This window comes from Scatophagus argus, chromosome 22 (genome assembly GCF_020382885.2).
Source record: "Scatophagus argus isolate fScaArg1 chromosome 22, fScaArg1.pri, whole genome shotgun sequence".
Classification (NCBI taxonomy): Eukaryota; Metazoa; Chordata; class Actinopteri; family Scatophagidae; genus Scatophagus; species Scatophagus argus.
In genome coordinates this window covers 12716773-12741879 of record NC_058514.1, presented here as the reverse complement: position 1 = coordinate 12741879, position 25107 = coordinate 12716773, and the positions used below count along the sequence as shown (strand labels likewise).

Sequence of the window (25107 nt, the reverse complement as noted above, 5' to 3'; positions counted from 1 at the left end):
ATTTTTGGACAGTTAGGAGCAGTGGACACAAACTATGAACACTGAAATTATACTTTATAAAGTTCATGTGGTTTACTGTTTATTTGTCCAGTGTTATTTTCAATGTGAATTGAGTCAAAAATCAATCATGAAATAATTCCAAATTTTATTTCACCAGTTGAAGCATATTTCCTCTGTACAAATAAGTGACAATGTCAACATCAAGTAAGACAGATTCTCCAGTATTAAGACAGGTGAAGCACACTGTTTTATCTGGTTTATCTGAATTGTTAAGTTGGATTGTTTTTCCTGCATGTCTCTACCTCTCAGTGCAGATGTGCTTTCTTACTATTCAGTTGTTGAACGGGCTCATGATTCCATATGGATCCATTTCTTCTTCATGTTCTAATCTATAAGCCTGCTATCCCCCAGTCAGTACCTGTTATTATCAGCCTTTATTGCACCACTGATAACCCATTCAAAGGGCGCATTAGCATATTGCCCATGAAGTGATGACTGTAGGGCCCGAGTGATTTGGCTCGTAAAGTCTAGATATGCTGCTTTAGTGTAATCCAGGACCCGCAGGGAGCCCTGCTTCGGCAGAATGAGTCCAAATGAAGAGACAGAAAAACAAAGTTAATGGGTGACAAACCTCAGTAATGCTCTGCTGCTATAGGGCACTGGCTCCATAAACTGTAGCCTGGTGGAAGCCATCCCACTGAGCTGGATGTATTCTGCATCTGGTCTTTCTGTGGTAATTAGGTAGCACAAAGGTATAGTCTATTTGGTTTTAATGCGTGCATGTGCTTAGTATTGTCTTCCTGTGCTGTCCAACAGTACAGCTTGAAGTAGTCAATGGGTCATAATAGGATAGAAACACTGGATAAAGAGAGTATCCTTACTAATGTACATCTGCATTATGAATATATCAGAGACGCAGAAAATGTCACTATTATCAAATCCTGTTGTCAGGTTGGTCTCTTAGGGAGGAGCAAAGACAGTCGCCAGTCTGACTTGAACCAGGGATGCTCACTGTCTCCAGCCTCTCAAAAAAGTGAATACTTTCCTTATCTTTTTTAGGGTTTGTCAGACAAAACAAACTATATAAACATGTCACCTCTGACTCTGAGAAGTTGTGATGGGCATTTTTTTAAATTTTATTTTAATCAACAAATCAATGAATTGCTAATGAAAATAAAACTTAGTTGCACTTGTCCTTGCATTCAACCCAGCTGATCTAGATTGGAAGGTTTTCCTTGTGTTCCTAGTGTTTCACATGAACTGTTGAGTCTGGTTTGGTTCTGGAGCCTCAATAAATGGCTTCATCCAGTATAAATAGCTGAGCCTTTGGTCTGTTGCCACTGCGGCCGAGTGAAGCAGCGGGGAAGAACAGCTGTAGTCGCTCTGTCGCCGAGACCAGATCACTCCTCAGTCATCCTGCCAATTCTGTCTAACATAAGCAACACTTGAGGACCCAGAGGATGTTTCAGGGCCTGTCTGTAATTACACCCTACAACCTGCAGCCCTTTACCTCCTCTGTGTGTATACCTGTGCTTATAGACACACATGCATTCAGTGTGCATGTGTGATGTGCAAGTATCTGTGTCTCCAAGTTGACAGACCAAACCTAGCAGGCTTCTTTGTGAAGCTCCTGGTCACATCTAGTCACACATGTGACTGTTAACATGAGAAAAACACATACAGGCAGTTTTCCTTTAACTTTTAAAGCTGCACTTGTGAATATTTTTATTTTTTTATATTAACAGTGGCTCAAATGATTTTGTATAATGTGAAAGGGGTCAATTGCAAACAGCAGACAGACAAAGTTTATGACCAGCTCAAAAACCCTCATAAATCCAGCTTTAGTTTTTAATTTCTGACTTCATTGTTTCAAAGTGTCCTTTCAATTAAATGACTGGAATTTGACTTGTATGTGATGTTCTTTTCAGAAAACATATCTTTTAAAAAACATATATTTGGACATGTTGAATGTGTGGATGAATTAATTATTTTTCCCGTACAAAATAAAATTGATTATACTTCATTTTGTGCATATGCTAGTTTAGTTTTGCATGGCAAGTATGCAGTACTAAGTACATTTAGTCAAGTACTGTACTTGCAGAGTACTTTACTTGCTCTGTCTCAGAGGCAAATATTGTACTTTGTTCTCAACTGCAGTTATTTACATGATTGATTAATAGTTCCTTTACAAAAGATGATTAATACCAAATATAAATCAACAAATAAAGTATGATGTCTTATTATAGAGTAAACTTGCATCAATAATTGCTATCCAGTATACATGGTTCTGAAATGGGCCATTCTGGGTAATGAGATCTTTACATTTGCCACTTTTACCTTGAGTGTATTTTGATGCTAATACGTACTTTTAAATGCAGGACTTTTACTTGTAACAAAGTATTTCTACACCATGTACTGTACATTTTACATATCACAGATGCTTATATTAACTTATAAAACCAGTGGAAATCAAAGTAAGTGCATGTTACTGTGAGACAACACGAAAGATTTAAAAAAGTGCAGTAAATGACAGGAATCTGAAACATGCACACTTGCACAATACCTGAATGAAACCTGAAAACAGTAATAGGTAAAACAGGGCTGCAGTCAAGCTGTATTTCCTGCGTTAACGTGAAATGTGTGCTGCTCTAAATGAGGCCTCCAGGTGCCTGATGGCTCGCTTGGCCATGCTCCCAGAACAGTTTGTAAAGGAAGGATTAGACTGTGTTAATTGGATAGATGGTCCAAAAAGATTAGGTGCACCAAGCAGCATTTCTTCACCCCTTCAGCCTGACACAGTTGTTGAATAATGGAGCCCTTGACTATAAACACAAGGCCCAGATACAGTGTGTTAATGTGCCCTCAGAGCTGTCGGCCCAGGAGTATTCAACAGGTGGAGATTTCTGACCTGAGCACAGTTAAGTTAGAGGTCTTAAACCAAAGGGTAATTCTTTTTAAGATTATAATTCATTAAAACTGCGTCTACGTTTTTGGACGTTTTTTTGCTGAATGTCTCCAAATGACCCTGTCTGACTTGACTCCAAAATGACTTTGGAAATGATGCCCTGAACATTTTGTTGTATTTGACTTGACAGTGACATCACCTGTCATGTGATCCCATCTGTCATTGAGATGACTGACAGATATTGGCATGGCAACTAGAGGGTTTGAGTTGGTGGATGGATGTCGAAGGGCTCTCTACTCTGTTTGCTTGTTTAAAATTTGAAAATGTCAGCAATTAAAGATCTTTTGGATATTGATGGTTTACAGATTTCAAGACATTTCAGAAAACACACATGCCTGCAGCTCTTTATATGTCCATGATACTGACAAATTGTTTGCCTTGTTTTTAGCCTGTAGTCTGACCTCACACCCTGCACACCACAAGTTCTCTTCTAGTTTGACAGGTTTACTGGGTCATAACAAAACAAAGGAAAATTTTACCTGATGATGATGCTAGATGAAGATTCATCAATCACAAAATTATTCCACTTCATACTGTGGACGTGAATGTTTCTGCCAAATTTCATTGCAATCCTTCCATTACTTCAGTCTGTACCGAAGTGGTGGGCCAATCGCCAAACATCACTATTTCCAGACTATTCCTATTTTACTTCATTTTTAATTTATCTTGAATTTTACCACATAATACCTTAAAAATTAGTCTACACTGTGCTTGCAGCACAAACCAAACCATGCCAAACTGGCAAGAAATGAAAGCATGATTTGGTCATTGGTTTCATTTCATTGTGCATTTTACAGTAACATTTTTTTAAAAGAACATTTAATGTAAATATTATTATTTATGTTGTTTATATATGTTGTATATTTTATTCTGCACCTTAATTTGCAATCCTTGTGCTGCCATGACAATGCAAATTTCCTCACTCTGGGACTGTTAAAGGATTGTTATCTTATCTTATCTTATCTTATCTTGCTGCAGGTCCTTCAAGCCAGACTTCGTCCTGGTTCGCCAGCACGCCTACAGCATGATACCCGGTGAGGACTTCCGGAACCTTGTGATTGGCCTTCATTTTGGTGGTGTCCCAGGCATCAACTCCCTCTTCTCCATTTACAACTTCTGCAGCAAACCTTGGGTGGTAAGCAGTCTTTAACTGCTCTATTTGCTCTGCTTTATCCCACACAAAGGTGCCATGAGTCCCCCCCTTGGCGGCTGCTTCTGACTGATTTATTGGGGCTATTAAAGGGAGCTGTAACACCTGTCTCTGGAGTCTGTGGAGCAAGTGGCCTTAACCACCACCACCAACAAACACATTATTACTCACTATGTACTCACAGAGAACAAGATACAAAACTACAGTGAAAGGATGTGAATGCTTGGCTTTGCATGTGTTCATAATTGTAGTCTTGTCAGCTACAGTCTAAAGGAGTATGTTCAGCATACACATCTACCCCTCTGTTATCTATTTTTCAAAGCATACCATAAGTTTTCAGATACCCACAATTTTCTCTTTAATGTAGTGCTTTGTGAAAATCTCTGAGATAGATAGATAGATAGTTTATTATTATGATTATCCCAAAGGTCAAAGTTCAATTTCACTGTGGTATCAGAATGTTTTCAGAGGGGCGCTTTGTGACCATATTTCACATTTGGTTCACATACTGAATGATCTTGGGTGTCCATCTTTAAACTGTGCTGATTATATAGAACTTCTGCGCTGCTTGGTTGAACATGTTTGCAAAGCCATATTTCAGAAGTTGTAGCTTCTTTGCAACAACATCCATATTTGAAGCACTGTAGTCCACCACAAGCTCACTGGTTTTGATGGTATTTAGCTTAACATATTTAGCTCCACCATTATAAAAGTGGTGGAGAAATTTCCACAATTACAATGTCTAGATAACTGCACTGTTATGTTAACTCATAGCTGGATGCAACAAGTTCAACACTACCAATTGATGTAGTAAAGGCATGTTAGAGGAAGTAGGAAAATTACAATGCCTCAACGTTAAATAACTCCTAAGGACCTGAAAATGGATTTTTCCTTTTAGGACAATAGGTTTTCAGACTTCCACAGTCAGAGTTGGGTCTAACTGCACTGGGTCACACTTTATGAGCATCTGAAAGGGTTAAACACCTCCATGCCATTCCTGTCCATCATGCAACTTGTCCTCTGGTCATGAATGTTGTTCTAGGAACACCAGTGTAACTTCTAAAAGCTTCTATCTAGCTTCTCCTGTCCTTCGCTGATGTCTGACTGAAATGTTTTTTTCTGCTTGCAGTTTTCTCAGATGATTAAGCTCTACCACTCCCTCGGCCCTGAGAAATTCCCCTTGAATGAACAAACCTTCTATCCTAACCACACGCAGATGGTGAGTGCCCTGCATGTATTGAAACAATACTGTGAATAGACACACACAGATACATATATCACAGCAGACCTCCTGTGGCCCGTTTTTCATTAAATCTTTATTATAAAAATATAAAACACAGAAATTAAGTCAAACATTTCTATAACCCCTACAAGGAAACACCCCCCCCCCAAAAAAAAAAACACACTTCAGGAATCAGTGTTTACACACAGACTGTACACAGCTTCCTTGATTTTTTTTAAAGGATCAAACATGACCACGTGTTTCTGTGTTAAGCAGACAGTATATTTACACAAACATGAACCACAGAAATAGTGACACAGAAACACCATAGCTGGAGAAAGAGCCTCTTCATCCCAAATGAAAACAGAAAGATGTTTTACACGCCAAAATAACCTCTACTTGTATATTTGTTTGATTTATACAAAATATTTTGCCTCGGTTCGGTAATAATTTTCTTGTAACCTCAAAAAGAAAAACACATTGTTATCTAATTGTGACTCTGTTTGTTGCATATTCAAGCCAGAGATTCATTATCAAGCAGAGGCTAATAGACTGAGAACTGTTTCATTAAAAAAGGGGAAAATGTAAGTTAAATATTAAGATGGATTGAGTGATATTTTGCTGAAAGAGGAGGACTTGTATTGCAAAATTAAATAGGATGATATTGGCCTCTTATGGAGCATCAGATCCAGGCCATCGCTGCCTTCCTTCTCTGATATAATCTGACTTTGGCGGAAAGTTTTAGTGTATGGAAGTAATATAAATGCTGTTTTTACATGAAAAAAACTCAAGGAAAACAGCATGTTTTTTCATTTTGGAATGGAGATGAATTTTAAAGGTATTGTTCGACATTTTGTAAAATATATTTGCTTTCTTGCTGTTTAGCGTAGCACAAAGACGGGAAACAGGTAGCTTGGCTGACCTGCACCTCTAAAGCTCTAAAAGACAATTCGTGAGCTTTAATGATAAAAGTTGACAAATATTATTGCAGTTAAGCAAAAGGTGTTTCCTCTCTTTTTGCTTAGCTAAGTTAACCATCTTGTGTTTGTAGTTTTATAGTTTCACTAGTGTACATAACATAAGGTAGCAATGGTGGTAGCAATCTTTTCATCTAACTCTAATCAAGAAAGCAAATAAGCTTACTTTTCAAAATGTCAAACTTGGGTCAAAGCCATAGTTTTTGTCCTCTATGCTGCCTGCAATTAGTGTTCGTAATGAAGGGGCCATTACTCCCTATGAGGTCAATCTGTGTCTGTTATTGGAATGGACTGAAGGTACAGCACTGGGAAAAAAAAAAAAAATAAGAAAAAACCCTAGATGGGAACAGGTGAAGAATGAATTTTGTGACAATATTGTTACTTTCATATATGATGTCCATTTGAAATAGTTAAATACAAAAAGATTGAATATACACTTAGAAAATATCTCACTGTCTGAAACCTCTGCTTATACTTGACTTTCATTGGATTGGTGAAGCATATCGGTGGGGGGGAGTTATGATCACGTTAAAAAAAAAATAAAATAAATAAAATTACCAAAAGTACCATTCCATTAGACATACTGGTCCTTCATTCTGGACGGCTGCACAGGCTGTGATCGTTGTCACAATATAGTTTTAACCTGTTACAACATATTTTTTCTGTTTTTGCAAATACACCACATGGTTACAGATTAATCCAATAAACATATAAATAAATGTATGACAGAGGTTTCAGCTGAGTTGATAGTTCATTTCTGTAGCTTATGTTATATACAGCAAAAAATAAAATATCACCATCTCTGCTAGAGCTTTTCCCTGTGTTGGCACTGTAACAGACAGACATTTTTTTAGCATTTCTGATATTCATCAGTGCTCAACAGAAAGGGAGCCGTTTTCTGATATAACTGCAAAATGAGTTACGCTGCAAACATTCAGGTAAGCAGAGATACTACCATCCATAAAGACACATGTTACAGCAAAAACTGAACATAATCGATGTATACTTCACTGTAAAACAATACCATTTTCAAAAAGTTTTTGGAAGCCGAAATAAGAGGTATAACTTTCAGGAATCATACATCACATTGGCACTCGATCAGTATTGTTGAAACAATTGTCGGCTCTGCTTGATATTGCTGACATGCAGAACTGAGTCAAACGCTAGCAAACATAGTTCAGTAGCAACAACGTCACAACTTCTTAAATTTGACATAGTGATCACTGGCGTTACATTTTTCTGAAATTTGCTTTTACTAGACCTTTAGTTTTGAGAGTCATTGCTTTTTAAAAGATTAACTGCATTATTGAATAAAACGACCAAAATACCTGTTTAGCAATAGGCTAACGGCAGGTTTAATTAATGGGAATGACAATCATTGATGCTTTTAATTGTGTACATGTCACTGCTTATGTTCAGTTCTAAAGATCACAATAGTCGATCAAAGTCTTATACATCTTACTGGCCCTTTAAAAGCCTGTCTTTGTTACCTTTTAACACCACTGAACCCTATAGAGACAGTATGGTGCAAGAACTGTTTGATTCATGGTTTTGGAAAATGAATTCAACAGGATGATCTGCACAAAAAAGGTATTGTTTTCTACGAGAAGTGCTACAAAACAGGCACTGTAATGGATCTGATCTTTTGTCTTTTTTTGCCCATTTAAAGACGCTGTCACCCAGGCCAGTGAGCTTTAAGAGTCCTGTAATACTCTAGACGTGATCGGGATGGGACGGAGTCAGGGAGGTGGCAGTGGATTTTGAGCAGGGTGCTTTGGGGTTCAGGGGTCGGTAGCATTGATGGTGGTTTTGTCGCGTGCAGTCATGCCCCGGTACCAGCTGCAGTAGCCCTCCTTCTGCTGGATGCAGGCGTAGTGCCGGGACTGGTAGCCGGGATAGCCGAAGTGGGACAGCATGTCCGTCCACAGGCACTCGTTCTTTGAGGTCACGAAGCAGGGCAGGTAATGGCAGGGCTTAATCTACAGAGACAGAAGCGAAACTAAAGATGTAGCCATGAAGCAGGAAACAAAACTGCATACTAGCGACACCTAGTGTAGACTCACTGTGATTTTTTAGTTCAATTTGCGTATCTCCTTTCCCTTCTTACGGAATCTCATTCCAGTCCTTCCCTTATCTCATGTTTTTTGTTCTTTCCATGCCTAATTTGATTTAAGTACACTTCAAAAGTATTGTTTGGGAAACACTTTGGGAAATATGTATATTTATATTGTTAATGGGAGTTAGATAAGTAGATTGACACCATTCTCATATGTATGTATACCATATGCTAAGCCTAGCTAGAGCCAGCAGTCAATCAGCTAGCGTAATATTAGAAACATGGAAAAACAGTGGCTTTCCAATCTACAAGTCTACAAATATTCCCCTTTAGTACCTCTGATTGTGTCTGGTCTGTTGGTCTAATGTGTTAAACTAGCTGGTGGATGGCTTTTTTTCTCTCTGTAGATAGAAAAAGCCAGAAGTTTCCCAGCTAAAATTAAGCTAACATTCTTCTGCTTTAGCTTCAATTTTAGCATGAGAATGGCATTGACCTCTTCACAGAAATCTTATCATAAAGTGGATATACTTCTCAAAATGGAGGGTATTAATGTTTCTGTGCTATTGAGCTTATTTTCTTATTTAAGCAAACCTTATTTTGCTTTATCATGTGACTCCAACAACAGTGAGTCTACAGTCTAGACGTTTGTGCAAAGTAGAATTAGCTTAATGAGCCATTAACATATCAAAAATCCCACAGTTTTAAATTGCCTGAAGAATCAAAGAAAGGAAGCAAGTATATGATTTGGTTAAAATATAAAAAAGGGTGAACATGCAATTGGTGAAACATCTAGAACATGGAATCTTGTCTTTGCTCTACTGCTTTTCAGCTTTTGCTTTCAGTCATTTACTGTAGCAGATTAATAAATGGGGTGTAAAAAAAAAAGAAAAAAAAAAAGACGAAGAAGCAGATTTTAAATGCAAAACCAATAAGCATACCCTGGCATCCGTATGCTTTGTGCTGTGAAATGTTAAATGAATGTCAGCCATCTTGTTGAAGCAGTGATGTTTTTGCCGTTTCTTAATGATTCATTTTCGTGCGTCACCCCTCCAGGTGCTTGCACAAAAAGCAGCTTCACTGATGAATACGCAAAATGAATTGACAGGAAGATTCACACAACTACTCTGAGGTGATGAACGGAAACACGATGTTTACTGACAACGGAGTCATCAGCTGCATACAGCTGCACATATCTGGATCTGAATGAGCCAGCAAATTCAATTAGTAAGTTAGAGGGCATATTTCTCATTTTGGGTGTTTTTGTTATTCATGACTGGAGAGTCTGTCCTCCACAGTTCAGAGATGTTTGAGATAACTTTCTAGTTTGAGTGGTTTTAATGATATGAGGGGAATAAGTTTATAATCGGTATGATACGCTTCCTGCTTTCTAGTGCAGCAAATTATCATTTGTGAAGGAATGTGGAGGACACCAGAGTGTGTTTAATGAGTGTAATGATGTTTATGCCTGCCTGTGCTTACTGACTCTTGGACTGAACTCTCAGCTGATCGATGACTTTCTCTGGATGCCTCTGGGCTGCTGCCATGTAGACAGTGAACACAGTTTACAGGCGCTGCCCTGCACTGGGAACAAATAGGTCTCTCTGCTAATCCATTTATACTGATAGGGGCCGATGGTGTTAGCAGATGTCCAGGACACTGCTGTACAGTACAATGTTTACGAGGCGGGTCAGCAGCTGCACAGCGGCAGGCTACATGTTTGAGTCACATAAAACTGGGAATTAAGACTTGAGCTGATTCCAGAACTGTTATTAAATAACTCCCAATGGTGGTGGTAAAACTTGTTTTCTCTCCATTTCGATCTCTGTCAAACATCTATGGTAGTAGAATTCAATCCTACAATTCAGTCTCAATACCAGTAAGTACAACAGCCATGTAACCATGAAGGTCACTTTAATAAGTAAATGATTCTCGCTGTGTCTCTATTTCTTGACCTGCCACATTTACAACAGAAGTCCAACAGCAGCATTAATGAGCCTGAATTGGCTTAACCTTTCACATATGATGAAGGTACTTCTGTTAGTACTTCCTTCCTCCTGTAATCATTAATAAACTAAATAGAGGAGAAGTTGGCTCTAGCTCCTCCTTCTCTTGATCCTTCTCTTGCCTCTTCTTCCCTCATCTTCATTGTTCTTGCTGGGAGGAAGTTGCTGGTTTCCACTCACCCTGCAGTTGCAACCCAGCTGGTAGCGATGGTTGAAGCCTTTCTTCTGGGCCAATGAAAGGCGCTCCCACCGCTCATTGAAGTTGCACAGCCCTGTGTAGACCTTGTCATCATACACCCGACCTGAGGAAGAAAGGAATAGAGGGAACTGGTCAAACACAAAGTACAGTTAAGGGTGGCGTGACGTCTGGGGACCCGTAAACGCCTGTACAAAATTTCATGGCAATCCAGGCAGACATTGTCGGGACGGTTCCCTCTGGACCAAAGTGGTGAACCCACTGACCGACATAACCAAACACTGCATGGATGATAGCATCAACCACATTTTTATAAGCTTTAAGAAAGCTAATAGCTGCAGTGACTTAATCAAAGTTGATATCATATTCAGCCAAGACGCCATGAATGCTATTTTGTTATTATATATTATTATTATATTATGTCTAATTTCATAATCCTCTGCATGTAACATAGGATTATATAAACAAAGTGCTCAAGCCGTCCAACTTGTTTATGTATGGTAAGACAATTCCATACAGTAAGCCCATATTAAACCAACACCCCTATTTCTGAATATCCAAAGGTCAGCAGACATCTATTTTTAGTGCTGGACCGTTTGTGGCTTACTGACTACTGAGACAGGTGCACAGCGGCGGCCTGTGAGCACTCAGGAACATCATGATTCGTCACCATATGTCTCCTTCACTGTCTTGTCACCATGCAGGAATTTGACAGTTCACAAATATTTGCTCTTTCGACCCCCCTGAACCTTCTGCACGGCCTGCATCCCTGCAATGGGGTTATTGGAGTCACTTGCAAGCTTATTACATGGTGTTGAGTGTGTGACATGCTTCTAAAATAATAATCAGGGCCGGAGCGCTCAAGACTTGATCAAAGGAGAGCCAAGCAGCTCATCTCACAGTGCATTTAAATTGCACGTAATGCAGTCTCGATCATAAGCAGGACTTATTATAGACGCCTTGAGAGCAGCGAAAGACGTCAGTGATGTCACTCAGCTGGGTAAACATAGCCATCACTGCCTAGCAACGCAGGCTCCTTCTCTTGCACGTTGGGTTGCAGTTACAGTATTTACAGGTCAGGACTTAGCGGCAGTTATATACACCAAGCACAGCAGGGTCCAAAGTAAACTGCACCTCTGTTGGAAATGGCAAGTCATAAAAGCTTCTGCTGGAAGACGCCAGTCGCTTCCTGTTAGCTGTTAATTACAAGTTGTGAGAGAGAAAACTGCCTTCTGCAGTGTCTGGCCTGAGAAACTGAGGGAAATTAGACCAGAAATGTAAAAAACAAAAAAGGGGGGCCCCACTTTCCCTACTTGCACAGTGGCAAATGGTAGGTTATAAATAGTGGGAAAGTTTGTGTCACAGGACAAATGAAGAAGTCCTTGGAGAGGAGAGGACTGAGGGAGTACGTTACGCCAAACAAGACTAGCAAGTCTCTGAAAGGCCTCTGAGAGGGAGCAAGTGTTTATTGGCGACAGTAACCCAAGTAAAATGTTTTCAGCATTTCTCGGGTTGGGATGGATTTTGTTTTGTGTCATGGCACACAAATTTGGAGTTAAAAGTTGAATTGAAGGAAATACCAAAGGAACCATTTTTTTTGTAATTAAAAAAAATCTCAAAAGCAACCCTCTAGCCAAAGACAGGTTTAAAACCAATGTGATTAAAATCAAAGCAGCAGAAGCTCAGATATTCTGGCTTTTCCCTAGTGTGGGTCAAGCACCAAAAACATTACACTTTCCATTATACAGCTTGATATCATCTTCCATAACACCTAACTGCAACTTGTCTAGTCTTTACCATTAGCCCATAGTTGATTCTTGTGGTCACTGATACAACTGTCTGTAGATGTGCTTTAAAGTAAGTTTGTCAGGCTTGACAGTGGTGTATGCCAGATTCTACAGCTGAAAAAAAAAACCATCAGGTTGTCCCATTTTAATAGAGAACCAGTGAAACATATTCAAGCATAAAGTAACATTCATGTCTGTATATAAATTAACTAATCAAAGTCAGTCAGTCAGTCAAAGTCAGCTTACCTGTGATCAGGTACTGATACTTGTTGATGTCAAACTTAACGCCACACAAACTCTCTGAGGCGTCTGTGTAGATGTGCTGCACGTGCTGGACTTTGTCGAAACCCTTGTACATCTGCAAGACATGAGGAATAAAATTGCAGTTAAAGCTGGAATAAAAGTTGTGTACCCCTAACCCTGGTGATTCACTCTGACTGACTGACTCCACCCCCTCGCATAAATAAATCAGGAATGAAAACAGCACCCCGGCTTTATCAGATGACATTCCTTAAGGAATGCCTCACGGGAGAAGGAGTATTAGGCACTGCCCTTAACTAAATCACAGATAACATGATTGCATTGTGTAATGTGCTTTGACTTTGATGCTGTTTTGGCAAGGTCACTGCTTAAACCGTAGAGCTCCACTCCTTCTATTCAGCTAGGTTATTCAGAGCCAACAGTCAGTGTTTGCCCTGAGAACTGTTGTGATTTCTTCAGTGTAATTTATTTGTCTGGGAACAACAGGAAATCCCTGTTTAGAGCTGTTGCTCCCAGAAAAACAGAGCAAACTGTTGCTTAAGCCTGAAACTTAGGAGGTTTGGGAAAGCCAAAGGCATCTGTCTCATTGGATTTGTTGAAATTTGGAGGGAAATATATTCTATTTTAGCCCACAAGGAAAACCAGTGTTTGCAATATAAACCAGCAGACTGTAATACAAATAAATAACCCAGGAGGTGCAAAGGTCACATCTAATTCCTGAGGATAATCCTTAAAGTGATGATTGGTGTGCTTCACTAACAAGAGGCCACTTAATGCATTTGTACAAACTGGGATTGTACTGATGCAGCGCATGACTCTGTTGAAATGTTTACACTCTGAGTGAGGAGTTTGGTTGAGCTGTAATGCCTGTGAGCTCGTTAATCCTCTGGCCTGGCTCCTGTCTGAACAGAAGGCCGATGTCAGCATCTGTCAGAAATATGCAGCGTTACATAAGAATATAGAGAAAGTGAGGAACAGGCTTTCAGTATCTCAAACTGCTTTATAGCAATTGCACAGCAGCTGAGGGGGTGGAGAGACAGTCTTGTAACTTAAGAGTTCCTGCCACATCCAGTGTATGATATTTAATGTGACTGTGCTTTTAATTGGGAGATCAAAGATTAGTCTTAAATGGAAGAAAAACAGGTTTGTTTCTCATTTCATGTTAATAACACTCTCAGTGAAATGGCCTGTGGTTACAGTAAGAATAACAGGTTGGACAATTTGTCATGTAGGATCATTATTACATTATGTGACCCTTTTTGAAAAAGGGTCACATAATGTTTTTTTCCAGGAAGATGACCTACTAAAAAAATTCCTAAGCTTTAGAGGTCCTGATAGGTTAGCCATTCCCCTCTGTTTCCAGTCTGCTGCTAAGCTAAGCTCTGTGAGCTAAATATGAAGCTAGAGCAGGTGCAGTTGGCTTAGCCTATCATGAACCTTATATGAAGACTGAAAGGTGGGAGAAACGGGTAGCCTGGCCTTGTCCAAAATAAAAATATCCCCCCTACAGCACCTTTAAAGTACTAACTGATTAATTAAGTTGTGTGTTTGTAGAACATGTCAATTCATGAGGTTTAGAGGTGTAGCTGAGAATTTTCTAACTCTGAACAAATGCAGGCTTGCCATCTGCCTGTTCTTTGTGCTAAGCTAGGCTATCCGGACTTGGTCTTCTGATCTAATTCCCGGCAATGAAAAGTGTGTTTGCCAGTGTGTCCTGTTCCTGTAAAGTTGAAAGAGATTCCGTGTGTTGCTCAGCAGCACCACAGCAGAGGACCAATCCTCTCACCTTCATTTGCTTGACCGTGTAGCGCATTGTTCCAAAAGGTCCATCTCTCAGGAGCTTCTTGCCCACCACTTTAGCCCGAATCACTGTGAAGAGAGTAGACATACTGGTCAATAAATGTGAAATGATCAGAACAAACTGTCACATTCCTCTAACACACAGTATAACTTTGAGTTTGAGTAACACTCACTGCCTCGGCCAGTAGGAGGCATTAGCAAACCTATTATAAATACCATTTCAGAACGAGGTTGGCACCACAGTTAATCCGTTTATCCGATTTTCTGCATTGCTGCTGTGTGCCAAGGGAGACCAAAGGGAAAAAAACACTACAGGGATTTTTGAGTTTGATACAGAAATTAGAGGAAAAGAGGCCTTGTCCATGTACCAAGGATCCATTCAATGGCGGTGTGCAAGAGTTTCTGAATGGCTGCTAATAAAGAAAAATAAAATCAAATTGGAACTTTTGGCAATCCCAAGAAATGTTATAGTCACTTTTATAACCTCGGTTTTATTTTTGTTAAACTCTAGCTTCTTTTCCTTTTTTTCTTTTTTTTTCTTTGCTGGTTAAAAAACAGAACAGAATTATATGTGGGGAAAGGGTGTAGTGTGGCTCCACTGTTTAAACAGGTTTCCTTCTGTACTGGGATCGGGGCATGAAAAAGATCTAATCTGTGTGCAAGACCCTCATGTAAATGTCTGGGAGGTGAAAACACTTTGATTTGTTTGCTTTCACTCATGCTGGAGAAAGGGGGCTTATTGTGGAAGGCCAGGGGAGGTGGGAATGTAGAAGTGATAATCTGAGCCAGTGAATAGAGTCTAACCAGAGCTGTGGGCCCTGCATAAGCATCCAATCCTCTGTGAAGTTCACCTGCTGCCCACAGCTGACCTGCCACAGACACAACTAACACTGGCCATGCTTGTTATCTTCTCCTGCTGGAATTTCCTTAAAACATTCTTCAGGGGCTCACATTCCCCAGAAAAGAAAAAAAATGAGAAGCCTTTCATTCTTTTGAATGAGTGGAGTAAAGAAAGCAATGAGGCATGTGGCATCTTCTGTTTGGTCTGGATTTGTCTATCTGTCCTACTTCCAGGCAAATAGAAATGGACATAAAAATAAAACTCAAACAGGAAGCAGTTACAGCATAGCCACCCAAAAGTGGTGACCACACGTTTATTTTGGACATGAAGACCCCAATTGGAATTTATTTAAACAACACCAAAAATCTTATTTTGAGGCAGTATGAACAAATCAGAGGAACATGGCCATGCAGCAGCTTACCAACAGAAACATATAGTGTGCTAAAAACACAAACAGGGTCGGATGAGATCTCACAGCTCTAAGGCACCTTCTCTGAGGCAGTTCAAGTCCAAGTCCAATGTTACAGTACAGCCTGGATTTTGGCTTAATATTGAGCCAGTTTGAAATGTTTACACCAACCCAAGACTACCAGTCAACTGACATACACCCCTAGATATATTCCACTGGCTTGACCATTAATCCTATTATTGATCGAAAAACAAAAATCAATCTGAAGCAATTTGTCTGAAAACAAATTCAAACAAAATCTGTGCTACTTCATAAGAACTTGATTTTTCTTCAGTCAAAGTTTAGGGTAAATAATGCTTTAGAGTGTCAACCACACATTTAACATGCAGCACTACAGAACTGAAAAATTAAAAATCTTGTCAGGTAACACTCAGGTGACTTTTTTTCTTTCACCTGCCTGCATACTGTCATAATAAATCACACTACCAAGGCAAATGCATGTCATTTCAGACCTTTTGGTATTAATGTACTGACTCCCTGCCTGCCATCCACAGTCTGACCTTTCACAATAATTTGCTGCAGAACATTTGATCCATTAATCTGTCAACTCTTTTAATATGTACTGCAGAGCACCATTGCCTGATCTGCTAAATGTACCCAAATGCTGTTTGACAGATGTTTGCTGCTGCAATTACAGAGGAACCAGGGCACAATTACAGAGGAATGTGCACATATAACAGGATACTTTTGCCTCCGATAAATACACTGCTGCCGTTATTTTGAGTGTCACCCCAAAACCTAGTTTCCTATCCTGGCCTGACCTCAAAACCAATTCTCAAGAGAAACAAATGTTCGTTTTTGAACGGCCACAGGTCAGCTGATTTATCTGAAGTACATCCAGATAGGACCCCTCTTGTTGGAAGACGGCCACTAATTGGCCAGTGATGGTGCCATCACCCAAAGGAATGTGTGAAGAGCCTCAGCTGCTCCGGAGACAGTGAATTTCTGTCATTCCCCTGCAGTGACCCCTTGACCTCTTCCACATTCAACATTTACATATATGTACAAGTGCAAGGCTGTCTTCTCACGTCAGATAGGCTATGTTACAAGTGTTTATTTAACCCAGTTCCATAATGTGTAATCTCACATCACCCTGGCTCCACTAGAAACTGTGGACATGCTGTGTGGCTTGTCAGTTTATTCTAGCCTCAACTCTTCTGTTAATTTGTCTTATTTTGCAGAGCTGTGGTTGTGGCTGTGTTCCAGGGACACACATTAAGTCTACCGAATTGGAATGTTAAAACAAAAAACAAAATCAGTGTGATTGGTAATACACGTGGTAGATTTGTATTTTCGTTTCCTGTGATAATCGCAGGACACTTAATAATGGTGCTAAAGCAGCAGAAATCTTTGTTAGCCTTAAAGAATTTAGCTCCATGCAGAATTCAGTCCATAATCACGTTAGTCAACCTGCGTTAATTTATGTGATTACGGATTGAATTACAGAATTAAGTTTCATAGTGTTTAGCTTGACAAATATCTATCAATTTCTCTATACAGTAATGTAAGAGTCTGTTTCCCTCTTACTTTGCTAAACATGAGGAACTACAGGCCAGTGCATGTGACGCACAATTATTCATCTTCTGCAGAGGATCTGACATACATTTCCAAGAGTGGGAGGCTTTTTCGTGATGAGAGGTAACCAGGGTCTGACAAAAAAAAGAAAAGAAGTGAATCCATTTTTCACTCAGTATCCATTGCCTAAAGCAGGGGATTACACAAGTGTGAATGCAAATGCTAAATCTTAAGGTGAGCATGTAATTTAGTTAAACATTTATTTCAACCTACGTACAATGTGGCACACTGCAGGCATGACAAGAATGAGGTTACTCATTTGTGTGTGCGTGTGTGTGTGAGAGAGAGAGAGACAGAGAGAGAAAGAAAGAAAGAAAGAAAGAAAGAAAGAGAGGCACAGGGCGGGTGATGGAGATTTTAGTATGCAGAAAGTGGTCCAAGTTTGAGGAGGCGAGTGGGAGGAAGAGGAATTCTCAGGACGACACACTACCATGCACAAAAATAAACACTGAAACAGAATCCACTGAAAAGCTGGAGCGATAAAGCCTGTAACGTCCATTTACTGGATGGCAAATTGCAAAGGCAGCCAATCAAATATAAACTGAGTTTTTAATCACTACCTGGTGGTCTGTTCATATCACAAGAGAGAAAGTCTTAAGTCCAGCAGCGATGGTGTCACCCATTTAAATTTCACAGCAATTAAATTTGGTCAGATTTAAAGTGACTGTGACTTTTGATGAACATATTTTAGAGTCACTAAGTCAGCAAACTCAGTTATGTCAGTTATAGCTAAAGTTTCCTAATGTTAGCTAACTGCAGTAGAAGCAGTCAGGATAAAATACTGATTATAGTCAGGCTATAGCAACAATATCTGTGAGTATATTAAACTGAGCAAGGGTGTATTTTAACTTTAAGGGCAAAATAACAGCACAGGAGTGAATCCTAAACCACAAATATATATAGAGAAGGGGCCAAATTGATCAAGGGCTTGAGAGATATTTCTAAACAGCTACACATTTCAGCTTTAGCTCCAAATTACCAGTGTGTGTACCAGTGTACGGTAGTGAGTATGATTGGGCACTGGAAAAGACAGTCACAACAAACACTCAAAGCCTTGTCAGTTGGCCTGGCTGTGCTTCCTTGCTACGCTGGCGCTTTTCATATCTCTTGTCTCTTTTTATTATTCTCACTGACAACTCGCCATGTCTCTTTCTCACTGGTTGCCTGTCTTCTTTTTAGATCTTTTGTTGGTCGGATGATTACGTGACTGTTGTTCAAATGTAAATGATAATAAATTAAATTCTGCAAATTCTCTCATTTCTGAAAGTCTGACATCAGTTTTCTTTTTCCTTTGGCAGTTACAGCCCACCACAGATAACCCCAGAAATTGTTTTACAGTTGTTGCAAGGCTGACAAGGTTCAAACTGAATGCAGCCTTTTAAAGTACAACTGAAGCGCATTAAATCATTGGTGTGTGGTGTAATAATCACTGTATGATCATGAGTGTGTGCTGGGCTGATGACCATGGCCCCTGTACAGGCATCCTGTTTAAAATGGTGAACCCCCGAGTGGCTGTGTGGTCAGAAAGGGGAGGGGTGGACTGGAGATTTGATATGCCTGGCTCAGGGGACGAACATCCCAAGCTTGTACGGAATCCAGGACCTTTGACATCTCATCCGCATTTTAACTCGCTTTTGGGAAAACTGTGTGATATCTGATCCAATCTTACATAATGCTTCTCATAACAGGAGTCCTGGCATCGCTCAGGTTATCACGTGTCACCTGTTGACTACAGATAGGGAGGGGGAAGGGGGCACCTACAGATAACTAAATGCTAGAAAGCCCATTAGTAGAAGGAGGAGGGTGTACTGGTACCAGGAGAGCGCCATTGCAAAGACAAGGCATTGCTCTAACCTTGCCACCCTTGTTTGACAAAGCTCCTCTATGCACAACAAAATACCCACAGCAGGGCGGGATCAGTTTCTCTCAATGGCCTGAGCATACACACACCATGCTAATCCTCAGCAACTGACCTGGTTCACAGTGCAAGCATGTAAAGGTTTGCTCCTGTCACCCTCAGCACTTGAGAACTTGTCGTTATGGAACGATATTAGATCTCAGGTCAAAGTTTACTGCCGGGCCTCTAATCTTGCTTTCGTAGGGCTTTGGAAAAACAAGCACAAACCCTTGTGAATGGACTGCTTTAACCCAGCTGAATAATAGCACCCAACTAGGTCTCTGCACAAGATAGCTGTCAGGTCATTGCCTGGTGCCCAGGTATGTTAGCAGGGAAAAATGACAGGATGTCTTGAACCTGTTCAGATCAGTTACACCAACCATCCACACTGTGGAGTATTTTGCACCTACAGTTTTGAGAATGCAAACCAAAAAAATGACATTTTATCAGTAAATGCTCAATTAATAGTGAAGAAAATTGACTTTTTGTCTCTCTAATGTACCACCATCTAAATGAGAGAAACATGAGGTACTTAAAAAGGAAAAATTTGCAACTACAGCCGCTGATCTTCAAGCACCTTCATGCCCTAAAATATGTAAATTTAAATTTGTCAAATAAAAGTGAGACCGTTACAGATAACCCAATTTCCAGTCCTTTAACCTAATTGTGATTCATCCAGTGAAGTGCCTGCGGGTGATTATGGGTCAGGGCCAAGAAAACAAGAGCAAAACGCTTTGAACTCAATATGGGTCTTAAATTGGGAAGATTCAGGCTTGTCGCCTTTGATGTCGACGGTGAGAATTACAGGGTTTCTCCCTTGTGCATTAGTATTTTGAACCACTTACTATTTTGTTTCCCACGTCTCTGTGTTTTAACTCGACTTTGTGACACACGCAGAAGTGCAGGTTTTTGTTTAAGGTGACAGACACTGAATGAAAGAATGACCTAGGACTGGAGAATCACTTGATAAGGTGTTTTGTTCACATTCACGTCCTAAACTGATGCAACATAGTGCTGAATGGGAGGCTTGTTTTAACAATTTTGGACCACCGGACATGTTTCCTTTAACATTAGACCTAGATATCTGACTTCTATTTTCAGCAATATGGAGATAAATTACCATAGAAGCTAAGCCTTGATCTCTTCAAACTGTTCCAGCTTCCTATGCACAACTTGAAAATCTGGACTTTGTGAATTCCCCATTATGAAGTCCAGGAAAGAGTACAGTTCCCATCACTTTCTTAACTTTGAGTGAACATGCAGTGGAAATTTGACCCAGATCAATAAATGTTAGCAGTCACCTTTATGCTCTCCATACAGTGGGTCTTTCAGAAGGGTTTCCCTCTGAGGATCGAGGCATAAGAGGGGCTGCGAGCATTCAAAGCACACCTCGAGCTAAGCCAGGACCTTGGAAATGGGATTTGTAGGGCTCACAACCGATCACTGAGCCCATTGAAGTCGGTCTCACATTCTACACTGGCAAGTCTCAGTGGGTGCCAACAACATGAGCTATCTGAAGATCTGAGGGACTGTGAAAGGCATCACATGGGTGTCTGTGGAAGTGACATTTTCACTCACTCCAACTGGGTCACTTGGCTCAAGACGCTCCTACAGACCTGGTGATCAGTGGATACCAAAAAGTAAGATGCTAAGAATGACCATGATGGGTCTGTAAGTTACAATATCAGGCTAGTAGGCTATGCCTGCATCTCTCCCCCTCTAAGATTCTACAGAGGATTCATCAAAGCATCTTTGTGAGTTCCCACCCACATCAGAACAGTTTACAGTGACCGTTAAAAATTTTAAAGGTTTGTCCATTTTGGGCTACTGTAGAAACATGATAGTGCAACATTAGCATTGAACTTGCTCGAGAGGCTAATTCTAAAGTAACAAAAACACTATTCTTATTTTCATGTGATTGTACACAATTATGTATTATGTATTGCAATAGTATAATTGATTGTGTAATTAAGAATATTCTATTTCTGCCAATCATTAAATCCTACACACTGGACCTTTAAGGAGTGACCTTAAAGTGACAGGGACAAGACAGTTCAAAAATATGTTTCATTATTCGTGAGCTACAGCCACTTAGCTTAGCTTAGCATTAAGACTGGGAGTAGTCTTTATGCTAAGCTAAAGCTCTGGAAATCTTTCTAAAGCACTCTAGTGAACATGTTATATCTTACCTGTTCAGTTCATACCAATGCTTCTGTGTCTTAGCTAAACTATCTTAGCCTAGCTTAGCTCTAACTTTATGTGTAACTTACAAACAGGAGAGTGGTATCAATTTTCTCACTGTAATGAAAGCAGAAATGTAGACATGAAATTACACAACATATTTCTTAAAGTGATATTGGTTTATTTAACATGAAACATGTTTAATTTCATTGTGATGCTACAGCATCAATGAAAGATTTCTCATCTGTCATCATGAGCCTCTACTGGTGACCAGTAGTAAGTGCAACACCATTAGAAGTACCATCTGAGTGTGTATGCGTGTTTTTGTATTGGGGCGTTTCCTGCAGAAACTAGGACTTCCCTTGTGACGTGTTAGTCGACACGAGGCAATAGGGTAAACACATGGGCTATACACATGGCTGCAGTGGGTGGGTGCGTGTGCTCAGTTTAGACTGAGAGATTATTGTCTGATGTTCTGTCAGGGTTTGAAAGAGCCTCATGATGGTTTTTGGGTCAAATGATAAGGAAGCAAAAATATCAGCTGCACTCAAAAATCAGTTTCTGCCTGTGACTCGAACTGACAGGTTTCCAGCTTCCCCACACACAGCTACTTCTACACAAGAACTCAGCCACCCTCCTGTCCCATCTGAAACAAGTCATCCCCCAAACCCCCTGTAGCGCTCAATCCAACAACACCCTCTCACCCTATGGGGGCAGATCAGATAATCCCTTTACTGTCTTTACCAGTGTTATCTAAAAACAGAGGCCAGGTTGGACTGGTGTTCCTGGCTAAGCTAGTTCCCAAATTTTATATTATTCTGGGAAGTCAGAGAAAGCCTAACCTGGCAGTAAAATAAAACCCTTCTCATCCAGTGTTTGCAGACTGGGCATATCTGAGTTACAACCAGGTGGCTGTAAATACCAGAGTGTGCAGATTAATGTAATATAACTGTGATCCTGTTATCAGCTGGTGTCAGTTCACAGCACTTATACATGCCACAAAGAAATATTATTTGCTTGGAAAAAAATAAAAATCACAACTTCATCAATTTTAGTCATTTTGGGCATGAAGATCTTTAAAATGTTAAGGAAGCCTTGACTTAGAACAGCCATCACAGATGCAATAGTAGTGTCTTTCATCGAACAACAGAAGTGTGTAATATTTCAATATATTTCAGTAAAATAGTGAAAAGGACACGTGACTCTGAGGAGTTACAGATTGTGGAGAGCCATAACACACTGTAAAAGTTGTAGGTGTATTTCTGGTGTAAACAACTGAGTTAAAGTTAAAAAATTGAGGGAGGGGTCCTTAATAACCGTCCATGTTTCCCACATACTTAAAAGAGAGATGGAACTGTTTTCAGGCTTTATTAAGATAATAAATACATTAAACTGATTGCAGATCAGTCCTCTCTCCTGTGTTCACTAACAGGCAGCACTTGTATCTCAACATCTGCTCTCAAAACAGTAAAACGGTCGATATATTCCGTTACTCACCTATGTCGGAGTTGCAGAAGGCGTCTTGCGGGTGCGTCAGGGCGCACGAGCAGCCCTCCGTCAGCTGGTTAACGTGCAGGCTGCTGAAGACAAACAGCAGGCTTATCAGGTGCTGGTACACTGACTGCATTTCTCCAAACTTTCCACACTCCTCTCTGATGCTGGAATAAACTGTATGGAGTCCGTCTGGATCCGCTCCGCGCACCGGCTGCTGAGGACGTCGGCTGCGTGTAATGTCCAAGTCTCTGCTCTGGTTGTTGTCGCTGGTGCTTCTCGCCTCGGTTGAGCGTTTCCCCGTGATCCCGGAGAGGCGCACAGCCGCACATATAGCGCGCCGGAGAGACGTTCACGCCCCTCTCCACCTCTGCAGCGCGCGGGCGGGGCGGCCAATCAGCGGCCGGTGATGCCATTAGAAATCACAGACAGGGATGACATACTGGAACTTAGACTTCGTCTTATTTTCCCAGACTGCCCAAACTTTGAAAAAAGTATGTGTGTGTGTGTGTGTGTGTGTGTGTGTGTGTGGAGGGGGGGGGAATACAGATAAATAAAAAGTGAGTGTGATATTTTTCATACTTACTTGGGCTTCATCATTTGGTCTTATTTTTCTATGAGATACAAGAAAATATGCATTAAGGTTGACTGGAAGTATAATACATGCATGTTGATACTATTATCCCCATATTGCAGTATAAATAACGTAAACTAATTATGCTCTAGAATTTTATATCAAGCTTACAATACATAGATATATTTGAAAATGAATTTTAAACTTATATATATATATATATATATATAGCAAGGGGACACACACACTTTCAGTAGATTAAAAGATAGATCTGTACAATCTGTACGATCTGTACAGACTGTCTACAAAGTCTGTCTACTGTATTTTATGTTGTTTTTTTTTGTTTTTTTTTTTTTACATATTTCACACCTACAACTAACAACCATTTTCATTATTATTAAGTTATAAGTATTATGAGAAATTATCACTATATCCTTAAGCCAGAGAGATCATCTTCAGATCACCTGTTCTTACAGTAAGTCCTCCCATAAAAAAAACAGGAAAAAGCTCATGTTTGGCTTTTTTATATATCAGTGACTTCAACAGTTAATTGGTTATCAAATTAATTTAGTTTATTGATTAACTATGTCAGCTCCTCTAATATATTTTTAACCCTGAAGACACATTTTTTTAATCTAAATAAAACCGATTGATACCAAAGATTGGCTGGTTTACTCTTTTATTCTGTTAAAAATCATGTTCTTTTTGCTCACTACTCTTGAGTCTCACTTAGTCATCCTGCCCACCCCCTGACGCCCACTTAATTAGTAATACTTGCAGGATATTGAATACAGGGTGCAACTAAATTCCTACAGTCTGCAGCAGCAATCAGACACAGTTTATCTGCTAGCAATACCTGTGAAGGCAAATGCAGGTTCCAGTTTTTCCTCTTGCTTGTGCAGCCTTGCAGGCAGCACTCACAGGCTCATTTAGCCTGATATTATTCCGCATTGGATCCACTCAAGGAGCTTGCAGGGCACGATCAGAAATTAGCCAATTAAACCCTCTTTCCTCTCCGTCCTGACTGCCTTCATGGACCGGAGTGGAGCTGTGTTATCGCTATAGAGATTTAACTGCAGAGACTGGGAGAGCTATGTTAAGGGTTGATGCTGCTCACAGTTATATAACCAAGCCAGACATAATCAGGTTGGGGAACTCTGACCCTTAATATGCCTTCATTAATAGTTATCTCAGTTTAAAGACCCGGCAGGGTCAGACTTATAGACTTTATTTTGTACTTAGCCTGGCACTGATAAATTTGTACTTCAAATATGTCTTTTCAAAGGGACTTAAAAATGTGAGTGAAGTCATGTACTGGCAACTTAATGAGGCTATTTCTTTCTTTGCTCTAGAGACAATTAACAAACAGGATATATTTGTTTATAGTAGAATAAAAGATGGAAACTGTCATGAATGGTTTCACTGTTTCCACTGACCCTTCACCCATGACTCAGACTCACATCAAGAATTCATCACCCACTATGTTTTTGATTCACTTTCACTGTTACTCTGAAAATAAGCCAGTGTTTGCTCAGTGTTCCATTCAGGTACAGTACATCAGCACATTTCTGGTTCCAGTCCAGTGGAGAGGAAAAACAGGACATTTACCATCTGTGGAAATTCAACATCATTATCATGTTTTATCAGAGGGTCGCTCTCATT

General features: G+C 40.0%; 2 protein-coding genes across 2 annotated transcripts in view; one reads left to right on the top strand and one right to left on the bottom strand.

The window, feature by feature from the left end:
* LOC124053448 (synapsin-3-like) overlaps positions 1–25107 on the top strand; it is a 96213-nt gene that overhangs the window by 36406 nt on the left and 34700 nt on the right. Inside the window, exons 5-6 of the mRNA XM_046378609.1 lie at positions 3944–4100; positions 5245–5334. Coding sequence (XP_046234565.1) covers positions 3944–4100; positions 5245–5334 — 247 coding nt within the window. The remainder of the gene's footprint in view (positions 1–3943; positions 4101–5244; positions 5335–25107) is intronic.
* LOC124053449 (metalloproteinase inhibitor 3-like) lies at positions 5393–23206 on the bottom strand. Its single transcript, XM_046378610.1, has 5 exons — positions 22878–23206; positions 14404–14486; positions 12603–12714; positions 10554–10675; positions 5393–8293 (listed from the first exon to the last, which is right to left on the bottom strand). The coding sequence occupies exons 1-5, from the start codon at positions 23005–23007 to the stop codon at positions 8096–8098; spliced, it is 645 nt and encodes a 214-aa protein (XP_046234566.1). The 5' UTR covers positions 23008–23206; the 3' UTR covers positions 5393–8095.

Coding starts and splice junctions, on each gene's coding strand:
- LOC124053449 (XM_046378610.1), bottom strand. CDS start 23,007: ATGCAGTCAGTGTACCAGCACCTGATAAGCCTGCTGTTTGTCTTCAGC. Junction 12,715..14,403: donor ACACGGTCAAGCAAATGAAG/GTGAGAGGATTG, acceptor CATGTCTTGCAG/ATGTACAAGGGTTTCGACAA. Junction 10,676..12,602: donor GTATCAGTACCTGATCACAG/GTAAGCTGACTT, acceptor TTTCTTCCTCAG/GTCGGGTGTATGATGACAAG.